Source organism: Onychostruthus taczanowskii, unplaced genomic scaffold (assembly GCF_017590055.1).
Source record: "Onychostruthus taczanowskii isolate IOZ18803 unplaced genomic scaffold, ASM1759005v1 scaffold57, whole genome shotgun sequence".
Lineage (NCBI taxonomy): Eukaryota > Metazoa > Chordata > Aves > Passeriformes > Passeridae > Onychostruthus > Onychostruthus taczanowskii.
Window position 1 is genome coordinate 22,274 of NW_024503346.1, and position 12,570 is coordinate 34,843.

General features: G+C 35.1%; 1 protein-coding gene across 19 annotated transcripts in view; it reads left to right on the plus strand.

Annotated features, from left to right (window-relative positions):
* The window catches only part of NCOA3 (nuclear receptor coactivator 3), a 52,074-nt gene that overhangs the window by 20,071 nt on the left and 19,433 nt on the right, over positions 1-12,570 (plus strand). For 7 of the 19 annotated variants that reach the window (XR_005953636.1, XR_005953635.1, XR_005953637.1 and 4 more), the window contains exons 5-8: positions 2,515-2,799; positions 8,231-8,338; positions 10,114-10,286; positions 11,822-11,922. Coding sequence is in view for 15 of the 19 variants with exons in the window: in XM_041417927.1 (XP_041273861.1) it covers positions 8,250-8,338; positions 10,114-10,286; positions 11,822-11,922 (363 nt within the window). In the remaining 4 variants the exon portion in view is untranslated. Of the gene's footprint in view, positions 1-2,514; positions 2,800-8,230; positions 8,339-10,113; positions 10,287-11,821; positions 11,923-12,570 lie in introns of those variants that run through there. The other 12 variants (XM_041417912.1, XM_041417915.1, XM_041417918.1 and 9 more) reach the window with 6 other exon arrangements.

The following is a 12,570-nucleotide window of genomic DNA, read 5'->3' on the forward strand; positions in this document are numbered from 1 at the left end:
CAGAGCATGACACACAGGAACAGACTGGAGTCTTGTGGTTTTAAGAGGGAGTGCATTGGGGGCTTCCTGTTAAGGAAAAGCAAAAACCATTTAAAACTGATGAAAACAATTTCACTTACATGTTTGGTATGCACATGGTATCAGACAAGTTATTAGAGTACTAAAATGTGTTTTGTATTTTTAAAGTGGAGAATACTTAGAGTTTATATATTTATAAGAGCATTCTGTGGTATTTACTAGTTTCCTACTGATTTCTAGAATTTCTAGATTCAACCCCTTTTCAGTACTGAGTAAAATGGGGCTCTGATACAACATGGAATGATGATTTCTGTTGTTTTGTGGCAAACCACTAATTATAATTAACGCGTTAGTGCCATTTGTTTAAGTAATGCTTATTTGAAGGAAATACCCCTTCTTTTGCTTTCTTGTTGTTTTATTGGTACGTAATATAAACGTAAATTTTTTTCTTTTCAGGTATACATCTCCACATTTCTGATCTTTCTAGAAGCAAAGCATTCCAAGTTGTATTTTCCTTTGTTGCTTGCTATTGCAGTATGACAGAGCAAGATGAATACTGTTTAATGGTCCTGTTTTAGGTAGTGTGCTACTCATGGTGTCTTCACAGTGTTCTTCAGTTAGTGGTTTCATGATGTTTCAGGGCAGCTTTTGTGACACTTTAGGAAAATGTTAACTTGCTTGGCTGTAAAAGCAAAATTAGTCTATGTTTTGTGGAAACCTAATTTCAATTTCACTGGGGCCCTGCTTTTCTCTGTCATACATTTTGTTTGCTGTTAACATGGTCCTTAATCTGTTGATCTGACTGGCAAACCTGGATGCATAGGAAACAAATTAACAAGTAATGATGTTCCAAAAATAGATCACATGCATTATATATCAGAGGAACAGGAGATGAACTCCAAGCATCTTCTACCTCTGACCATCTCTTAACTAAAAGTGTCCTGTCATATTAATACATGCAAATTGAAAAAGGTTCAAGTTGATTGTCGTGTCTGAGAAATAGCCCAGGAGTGCATGGTGTTTAATAAACATAAGCACTGCAGGGGAATTGGTAAATGAAACCTGGCAAGGTCTAAAAAATCAGTCTCCATGAGGTAGAATGTATAATATAAAATGAATGTGCATGAAATTAAGAACATGTAATGTGTTGCAACAAGGTGTGCTTCACTGGCATTATAGATGGCACTTTTTTTTTTTTAAACTCAAAGTCCTGATTCGGTGAAGTCTCTGAATAATTTATTACCTAGTAAATCATCTTTTTGTCTGTGGGAGGAATGTGGGAGGGAGAAAGAGTAGAGAATGATCAAATGCCTGTGTTTTGGAATAGTATCTTATTGTGGAAGAAATGCTGGATAAGCACAGTAGTGTATCAATACAACTAATATAATTTCCTGTTTGCTTCATAATATATGTATGGGTGCTTTCATCTTAAAAGGTAATGAAAGATTTTTTCTAGTATAAACTAGTTACATGAAAACCTCTTTATTTACTCAGTGTACGTGAGTGTCTGTTTCAGTGGTTTGTTACATTGCACTTTCAGATTCACAAAGCTGTAGTGAAGCTTCTCTGGCATTTTTTATCTGCTGCATTTGTTCCTTCCTCACAGGTTTAAAAGTATGTTGGTCTTATGCACTCTAATTTAAAGTGTATTGTATCTGGGTTCTTTTTTTTAAAAGGCACAGTAATTATCTCTGAAACATTTAAGGAAGATTGCAAGTGCTGCCCTTTTCATGTCTTATTTTAAAAAGTAACCATTGTGTTCACCATATCTGGCACATTATATATAGGTATATTTTTAACCTGAACACAGTGTAGTGTGTTCTGTCTTTAGGTGTCTGTCATATTGTTGTTGTCTGTGCCACAGGCAACAATATGACTTGTCACTTAACCATCTCATCCAAACTGTAATGTATTATAATAATCTTTCTTCATGTCTTTTAAAAATTTTATCCAAAAAACTACCTTATGTAAACTTGGATTTGGTAGCCAGGCTGTGTTGAATGCTAAGGTTCTACATGGTGTGAATTGGTTATCTTTGTAGCTCATCCTGAGAGTGGGTAAATCAGCCAAAGATCAGTATGTTGAACTCATTGAGATCAAAATATGCTGAATGATGTTTTTGTTTGAGCACTCTTGGGTTTTGATTGAGCAGGCTTTAGACAGAAAATCATATGCTCACGTGTTGAAAGTTGTACTGATGTGAGATCTGATGGGGAAGCTGACTGCACAGCCCCAAATGCCAAGCGCTTAGTGCATGGCTGTGCTTTGATATAAGCACCCTAATAACATAAACTAATTCATGTGAAGTGGAACAGACCACAGTGTTAAAATATTTTTTAAATGTAAGATGTCAAGAAGTTGACTAATGCCTCTGTATTTAGAGGAGGAGCATGTGGGTTTAACATAGGGACAACAGTTGAATGGTCTACTGTTGAACGTATAGCAGAGATCACAGTTACTTGAAGTTACATACTATATATTATTTTTGTTTTCCAGGATGTGACTTAAAATGAGTTCTGATTCTGAAGGTCCTCTGTGCAGGAAAAATATGCAGTGCTTGAATGTTTGCTAAGGACTAGTAAGTGACTGATCTCATATTTGGATTATATACACCTGAACATTTTTAAAGCTACAGTTTAGTATATGAGAAGCATGTACTTCAAAAAAAAGAAAAGGATGGGAGGGAAGAAAGAAGAAAAAACCCAACTCTAACCAAAAGCCTTACTGCACCACTGCCAGAAAGTGAAATTGCTGCTTATATTCTTGTGGATTCCTGTCTATGTAAGTGGAAACATCAGTTGTTTCTGTGGTCAGTCTTAGGGCAAAAGAATCTCTGCAGAATATCAAGAATATTTTGAATCAGAAGTTTCAATACTTTTAATCCGTATTTGAGGGAGATACAATGTTGAAATAACAAATTTCCACTAACTATACAGAGTTGCAGAATGGAATATCCTGTAGTTTTATTTATTATCAAAATTTCAATATTGCTTTTTAGGAGTGAGGATTCTATTTAATATGGTAACATTATATAAAATTCCAGGGCATGCTCATGATTCATTGAAATGGACTTGTTTGGTTTAATTACTTGTAACTGGCTTATTTTGAGTAATGCTAAGTTCTGCTTAGTCAATTTCTAAAACAAGAAATCAGCTCAGACAGAAGAGCTTCCAAGGATGCAAAATACCACAAGAACACATACTTAATATAGGAAAAACTTGGTGGTTTCGTGGGACCAACAAAGTATTTAAAATGTTTTCATGCAAAAAAACATGATTCAAGAAAATGTTTTGGATATGTTTTAAATTAGTATTGTATAGTTGTGCATTTTGGAGGGTAGTCAACTGTTTCAGTGAAACAGATATAAAAAACTAAATCTGAAGCATGTAATTGTTTGTATTTTTGGCCCCCTGCTAGGACAAAACCGTCTCACTTGCCATGTCCTATTTGCTGGATAGGTCTTTCATCTACCAGCTACTGAGAGCAGAGGCACAAGGAAGTTACTCTTGAGCTGGACAAGAAAATGAGTGCATTGAAAGACAAGATAGCAGAAACGTATCTAAGGGATATTAAGTTAGCAGCTTTCCAAATTCTTTGGGGGTGAGTTAAGTGAGATGAGGGAATAAATAGTTGTATCAAACTGAAAACTTTCTGCTTACTGTGCTTAGTAATTTCGACATCATTTTGGCTTGAATGCTCTGTAGGAAATGGCTAAGGAACGTTCCCCATTGCAAACATACTGTATTGCTGGCATGTGCATTGTTTTCTTGTTATTCCAGGGTGGAATTTTAGAAGAAAATGGATTTTACCCTGTCAAAATAATGAAACCGTGGCAGGCTGGACAAACACTCATGATTTCTTTAAAATCTATAGTTTTGTTTGGAAGGCCATACATACGCTGTTGCAAGAGATTGATTCGTAATTACTGAACTTATTTGATCTGCTGTGCGCAAAACCCAGTACCTTTTTAACAACTCATTTATGCTTTTCACTGAGAAGTGAATAGAACTGGCATATGAAAAGTGTAGGGTACATTGCAGAGGGTATAGGCATGAGCACCTTAATAATAAGGACTAGTGTTTTTTCACCAGTTACTGCGGTGCAAGAAGATTTTTCTTATTTTCTGTTTTCTTGAATTGAGAAGAATGTTGGAAAATTTAAGATTATACATGCGAAGATGTTGCAAATAATTGTGAAAGTTTGGAACTTTTTCTCCAAATATTGCTGCCTTCAGTTCCATTCCACTGGTGGGATTAGGAGCATCATGATATAGTGGTTCATTAGTGCTACAATCAATAGAATTAAACGGTGCCTTGCTTTGAAGACTTTGTTTTTGGGTATTTATACTGATGTAAAATTTAATAGAATTTCTTTCATTTGCCTAGTTTTATGTAGTAACTGAGCTATTCAGTCAAATTAAGCTAGCTTTTAGATTTATTTTAATCATGCAAATAACATAAAGAATTTCACTCTAATTCTTTTCTTTTAAAATTGCTTCATTTAGGTGGATAATATTGTGTGGTATCACTAGCAAAGTCTTTCTAGCCAGCATTAGTGGTTCATAAGCCAGAAATAGTGTTGTTGCCTCTTAGCTCAGAAAGTAAGTTTACAAAGATTGGGTTTTTTTTTTTGTTTGTTTTTTTTTGGGTTTTTTTTGGTTTTTTTTTGTTTTTTTTTGTTTTTTTTTGCTTTTAGTAGTAAAAATGCATAAAAGTTTCAACTTTTGAAGCCTGTGTTTCAGAGCTGTCTTTTGAAATAATTAACTTCAGGAAAACTTCCAAAACCCCCAAAATAGCCTTCCTTTTGGAAAAACTTTTTAGCCCATTAGAAATTACAGGTTCAACTTCAGTAAAGAAATATGACATCTGGTAGTTTCAAAACTGGTGATTTCTTTCATTAAGTCACTGAGGAGTTAATAATGAAAGAAATTGCTTCTTCTGCAAATACTTCCTGTAGCTGGGAAATTAGTTTGACTGTTAATAATTTGTCTCTGTAAATCCATCTGTATTGGGAAGCAGCTTCTGTAATTTCCTTGGCTAAACAGTTACAGAGTTGTTCTAGGCATGACCTGCCTGCGCAGCTTGCAACGATATTCCTAGCGAAAGGAAAATGCATGTGCAGCAACTCTGCAGCTTCAGGCCTGAATAAACTACCACCAGCTACTTGGGTGTAAGAGTAGGGAAACAGCCTATGCGAATTACTGTTTTTTCCTTCCTTGTCCAAGCTCCTATACTTATCATGTTTCTGAGACAAATTGTAGTAATTTTTGGTTTTCTATTTAATTACATTGTAAGTTATCTCTCATTACAAGTAGACATTAAAACAGAAATGACATTTCTATTCTAAATAATTTAAAACAACCATGTAACCTTCAAAATTGTTATAGTGAAATGTCTATCCTAGCTCAAATTTTCAACTGCTTAATACGTTTCAAATGCTTCCTTCACTTAAACAGAATTTACTCTTGAATTCAGACATACTTGCTCTGTCCACATCCTTTCTGAGTTAGCCTTGACTTGCATTTTAAGCTCTTCCTTTCTCTTTCCACGTTAGCTCTTAAACCTTCAGCTCTGACTGTACTCAGCCTGTAAATGTAGTTGCAGGGAGGGAAGCAACAGTCCTGGAAGTGCGTGCAGGTGTCACCTATAGCATGCCTGAAGATGCAGCCTCAGCTGTGAGGTCTGTAGACATAAGACCTTGAGTTATATGTAATGCTGAGTATAAGCTTCAGATAATCAACTGCTTTTTTGCTGTTTTTATAGTCTCTTTTTTTCAAGTGCTTACTCGTTCAGATGAGTTGTTTTTCATTCAGCTGAATGACGCTAATTGAAGGAAATAGGATCCCTGCGGTTGTCTAGTTCTGTACTGGCATCTAGTGGCCTAATAGTGTATTTTTCTGGAACTCTATGTAAAGTAGGCCACTACGGATGTATTTGCGATTTTTTTGCCCTGGAGGAATATATGAATGGACAGCAGTCTTCAGACTTGCTCTTCCATCTCTCTGGTGGGTTTCTCTTATTCATCCTGTTTCTTTAGCAAATATTTACATGTAAGACCAAGTTCTTATCTGTACAGTTCATGCCCACAGTACAGAGTTAGGCATCATTTGTAATTGTTTATTTCAAATGGAAGATTGTGTTTGATTGTTGGGTTTAATTCTGTTGTCATTTTAAAATCATGTTATCCTTCCTTTTGTAATGTATATTGATTGGCATGAGGATTGGTTATGATAGGATTTTGTGTTTACATATTGCTTTTATGTTAAGCATTGTAACATTTTATTAGCTGCAAAGAGAATTTGTACTTTAAAAAGGTGCCATTTTATTTCTGGGCTATATACACGTGCTAGAGTAATCCAGTCCTTTGTCCTGTCTAGATTTCAAAATTTTGTACTGCTGTAGGAAGAATGTTCTTTTAAATTCTCCCCACGTAGAATTAAAAACCTCTATGCTGCTTCATGCAAATCTGTTCTTGTGTGTCTTTGTCCTTTTAGGTTAGACTTCAGAAAAAAACTACAGCAGATATCCTCCCCCCTGCCGACAAGAAGCCAATAAGCAAAAATTCAGTCAGTCAAATAACACAAAAAGTATTACACACACTTCTCAAAAGTAATACACACACTTCTCTCTCTCTCTTTTTTTTTTTTTTTTTTTCCCTTACATATCTTGTCCTGGAAGCAGTTAGTTGATTGGGTACCCTTTCTGAGGGGCTGGTTGTCTTTGATGCAAGTATACACTGCTGACTTGTATTTAACTAACATCTTGTTCAACAGGTTGCTCATATTCTGTTCTGCAGAGCTTGAGCCAGTTGGCCACCAGCCTCTGATACCTTAACATAAACTTCATTTAGTTCTATCGGTTCCGTATCCTTATGATACCTTATCACTGACTCCTAGGAATTTGGTTATCCTAGACCAGTTTCTTTTAACAATTGTCATAATGGTAGTTTTTGCTTGTGGAGACAAAGAACTTTTTCTGTGAAAGATTTCTTCGTGCTTGGATTATGTTATGGAAAAAGGTTCTCCCTAACTGACAAGACTAACTCTATTAACTAAATATTTAGCACCATTTATTGCCGCTGCTGTACAGGCTAAAGAACTGCACTCTGAACTAGAATGCAATAAATTAAATTTACACTTAATTTGGAAATTTCTGTAAAAGGGATAAAATAGTGCTTCATTTCTAACAGCCTAGTTAGAAACTGCCTTAATTTCTGACAAAAAAGTCAGTAAAAAAGTAAAAATACCAAAACTATCTAATTATCTGTCTAATTAACTGTCAGTTAATTAGGTAGTTAATTAACTGTCAGTTAATTAGATTGCTTTATAGTTCTAGTTGTATTCTAAAATACTGCAACTAGATACATAGCATACATCCATTAAATTTTTTTCCTGCCTCAGTGTGTTGTTGATCCTAGCATAGCAGGACCTCACATGGCTTTCTTCTCTTGTCTGTGTCTGTGCTCCTTTATTCTCTTGGGACTGAGGGGAGGTGAGTGTCATATATAATCTGCCAGGTCTGTTTAGTGTAACTAGACTTCAACAAAATCACCTGATATTTTCCTGGGTTATGGCCAGTCTTTGCTGCAGAAGCAATAGAAATGAAAGACGGTTGAAGTCTTTGCTTGCCTTGGCCTCAAAGTTTTAGAAAACTGTATGGATTTTGGAAGATTTAGCAAGAGATGTGAAAACTATAGTAATCTGTGAAGATGGTAATAGTAATCTGTTGGCTTTATGCAGAGATGAGTATGAAACTCCTGTAAGCCCCCTGATACATTCCTAAGGACGAAAATTATTTTTTTCTGCAACTGTGTTTTGGTATAACATTAATTTATTGCTTTCTTTTCAGATTATCTAAATATATGTTTAAATACTGAGAATTTTCGTTTTTTAGACGAATTGGAGCTGTGCAGTGGTCCCAGTTTAATGGTGGAAATTTTAAATATATCTGAAAAAAATTAAAGGCATTTTTAACCTTTACTTTTGCTTAGAGTGATAGAAAGCTTTAATAACCTGTGTTGGCTAAATAAAGGGTGGATTTTAAAGAAAGATAAACAAACATTATTTTTTAGTAGCAAAAAAGTTTATGGATTTGCATTAAAAAAACTCACTTGTAAATCTGATAAAATTCAATTACTTATCTGGATAAGTTCTCTGTATTTTGAATTAGTATTTTGAGCATTTTATTCACAACTATTATGTCATTGCTTTTAGCTGCTGATGCAAGGTCAAGATGAGTGGTTTAGGAGAAAACTCCTTAGACAGTTTGACTAATGAGTCAAGGAAGCGCAAGCCATTGCCCTGTGATACACCGGGTGCAAGGTACGTTTGTATAGAACTTAACTGATTGTTAATGAGTTTTTAAAAATACTTTTCAAATTTGCATTGCAATTTAGAGTAAGTTCTAACTAAGGAATTTGTTTAGTTGAAAAGCTCTCTAGGCCAGCTTCTGTTGTGAAGATAGGTAACTTTATTATTAGGTGTAGTTGATGAACTGTGCTTTATAATTAGACTCCTGTGGAAATTTTATTACAGTGGACATATTATAGAATGGACTGAATTGGACCTTAATGGACCTTAAAGATCATCTAGTTCCAGTTTCCCTGTCATGGGAAGGGATACTTTCCATTAGATAAGGAATCCCTTTTGAAGTTGTGCTTGCAGGGCCAAAGAAGAAAAACCTCTTGCTTCACAGGAATTTTAAAGGCATCATCTCATATCTGGTAATCGATTTGACAGGCCTCATTTCAGGAGGTTACATTTGTCAAAGAATACTACAAGAGGTTGAGCTTTTTTGCTGGTTTGTTTCTACTTCCATTTCTTTTAATTCCATCTTAAATTTTGGCAATCTATCTGGCTATCTTCCCGCCTCTCGCCCAACTCTCTCAGATACTGTTGTCTGAGGGACTCAGTTTTCTGTTTCCCACAAGCTTCATTGCTCTCCACCATGTGAAGTTTCTTTTATCTTTTCATGTTTCTTCTTCCCCTGTAGAGTATTAACTTGTATTAAATTCGTTGTCAGGCATTATGTGTACTAATATTTGTCCCTTTTATATATACATCGCCAGTGCCTCATGCCAATCGCCTTCATCATTATAATACATCATGTATTAGAACGTTAAATGCTTCCAGTGTATCCCAGTGTCTTTTTATGAGTGTCCGCTATTCCATTTTCTCTTTCCCTTTCTGCAGTGTCTGTCATACAGGAGTTCTTTTTCAGATTGTCAATTTTCATTAGCTTTCTTTATCTTTCAAGCTCTTGCTTTGTCATATGTTTGTTTTCTCCAGTGTTGGTCCATGCATGCTTTCATAACTCCTTCTCTTGGTTTCTTCTCAAAGAGTGATTATTCTCTTTCAATTACCTTGATGTATCCATTCTTACCCCTGCCCTGAGTCCTTCTTTTCCTGTTCTTGCCATATTGTGTATGACATTTCTCCCTGTTGGTTTAAATTGTAGACAGTCTCTTTACTCAGCACATTAGCCTGGGTAGGAAAAGGAGTTTGAGAGAGACATTTTATCCAGCAACATTAAGTTGTCTGGGATTCTGCTTTTCTTGCATGTTGAGATGGCATTTAGGCCCTGATGCCTAGAAATTTATGACGTTATCACCTTCTATAATCATGTCTTTACAATCAAACTGAAGTGAGTTAGTAGAACACTAAAATTTAGTTTTGTTTGTCTAGTAAATTTTAAGCAACTGTAAAGCAACTTCTAAGATTAAAATATACTTTCTGTATGAGTGCTACAATTTTATAACAAAAGCAGCTGCTCTTTTCATTAAATCTGACAGTAGAGTAAAAGAGTAAAAACAGGAGGATTTTTTTTTTTATTAGTAGCTTTATTCTATTCTCTTGATATCAATTTGTACTTAAAATTCTTAAAAAATATGCAAACCAAACACAAACACAAACCCCAAACCAAACAGCAGCGTAACAAAACACATGCTTGCCCTTCAGATTCATGTTTGCTGGAAGGATAGCTACTGCCTAGGTTTAATGGGTGGGTGTTAAGTGAAGTACATTATTGTGCACGGAGTGAGCACAGGTTTGATATAGGATGGTATATAAGTATACAAAACAATGTTTTTGATTCCTAGTCTGGTCTGCAGTGGTGAGAAGCGTCGACGTGAGCAGGAAAGCAAATACATTGAAGAACTGGCTGAGCTGATATCTGCTAATCTGAGTGACATTGACAATTTCAATGTCAAACCAGACAAATGTGCTATTTTAAAAGAAACTGTGAGACAGATTCGACAAATAAAAGAACAAGGTACAGTTCCTTGCTAAGTCAAAATTAATAGTTTCATTTCATCGTGATTCTTTTTTTGTAGCAATAGTTACTTGGGAAATTGAGTAGTGGTTTTCACAATAGCATGTAACTGAGCAGTCTTTGAACTTTGACTTGATTCAAACCTTAAATGCACCTTAAGTAATTTTCTATTTAAAAGTAAACAAGTATTTATCATCACTTTTTATTGGAGATCAGGATTTTAAAACTTCGTATGGCCTTTCTTACCAGCTTTGTACCACAGACAAGTTAAGAAAAAAAGGAGATGGTACTCTGCCATCTGCTTGTACACTATACCAAATACTTACCAATATGAAGAATACATGTCATTGCCTTTCGTTTCAAGGAAACCTATCCTTATCTTATGGGCAAGCCTCCAGTCAGAGATAGTGATTTTTATGGATTTTTTTTTTTTAATTGCTTTTTTAGTATGATTGAATTTACTCAGACTATAGCCAATTCAACAAAGGAGAAAGAAGCACTGCATCATGTGTTGGTAAATTCTATCAGCTAGGGTAAGCCTAAGTGATATAATACTTTTTATTTAACTGACAGGTGTATGCAAAACCCATGTTTTGAAATATAGAGTGAGTGGTATATGTAATTTATTTTTTTAAACACCACTCCACTCCCATCTCCACCTCCCAATGACTAGCCTCCCAAGCTTATGTGTCATTTGGGCAGTAAAGTATTAGAAAAACGGAATATGCTGTGGTTTATATCTTACCTGTTGCAGTAAATTACCACATCTTATGCTAAAATAATTTTCAAAAATCATCGTCTGTTTTTAAGATTTCTTGTAGTGTCATTGAGTGTATTCTAATACTTCTTTATAGAGTTGAGATGTTGTACTTCTCTTCTGGTCTGCTTAACCAGCCAGTAAGTACCACAAAATAAAGTTCACGGTGGTTTTTCTGTAATTCTGTAATTAATTATTTTTCTGTAATTTATGGAATTTACGCTGCATAGCGTAAATTCCCATTCCACCTTCCCCTGCAATAAATTAACTTAGGATATTTTGATTCTTTAAATATGACTTTATTATATGCATGCACACACGTAGATACATGTGTATACACATACAGACACACAGCTGTTAACATGAATCAAAGCCTTCTTGTAGAACAGTGGTGGTGGCATCTGAAGACTGTGACCAATGATAATGAGATGATCCAAATAAAAAGATAAGAAAGAGATAGATATGAGTGTGTTTAATGGCTATTGAAAGACTCAGCAGGTATTCATCAGACAGTGTCAGAAAAGCAAGAAATGTTCACAAAGCAAGTTCATTGTGTCAGCTTCAGCTGCTAAGTCAATTTATGTGTGCAAAGAGTTTGGCATTATGTGGCCATGACATTTTTTCTAGTCTTGGCGGCCAACAGTATATGACCCTCCTCTCTCATTTGTGCATCTTTTCACCTTTATTTCACACTGTCCCTGGGATGTTGCTTGTAATACTAAAATGTATCTGTCACATGAAAAGTCGCTTTATGGAAATTTTATCTTTTGGCTTTCAGGAAAAGCAGTTTCTAATGATGATGATGTTCAGAAAGCTGATGTATCATCCACGGGTCAAGGAGTTATTGACAAGGATTCATTGGGACCTCTTTTATTACAGGCAAGTACAAATTAGGCCCTAGTAAACCCCTATGGAACCCAGTACTTATGGCAGGTGAAAATACTACAATAAAGTATGCAATCCCGTAGTAATGAAATAGTATGCAAGCACCATGCAGAAATAAGTTTGAAAGGTTCAGGAATAAAATCTATCATGTTTTCTTAATTCTGCTGAAATTCTCTGTAGATGGAAATAGAATAGCCTTTGACTTTTTCTAATATTCCTATGCTTTATTTACTCTAGCAGTCATTAGCAAATTACTACCAAAGCAGAGCTTATTTGTACAAGGAATATTTTATTTCTTGTAGGGGTTACTCATTAAATAGAGGAGTTTTTGCAAGGAGAGGTTTGTTATATGTGTCTGCATTTGTGTTACTAAATTAGGAAGCATTTTAAATGAATGTTGCTATCAAGTAAAATAACCCAAGAATAATAGTAAACGAAGGTACGTAGCAAATAGCCTTTCTTTATGGCTAGAAAACCAATCTGATGTTTACAAGTTCATCAAAGTGTTTTTGAAGCTTAGTTTTTTAACATAGATATTGAATTTCTCTTTCAATTAAGAACATACAGTATTTGGCTAGATCCTCCTATCTCATCACTTGATAGTGGAAATGTCTTCATATTCATGACTTCCTTCTTGTTTCT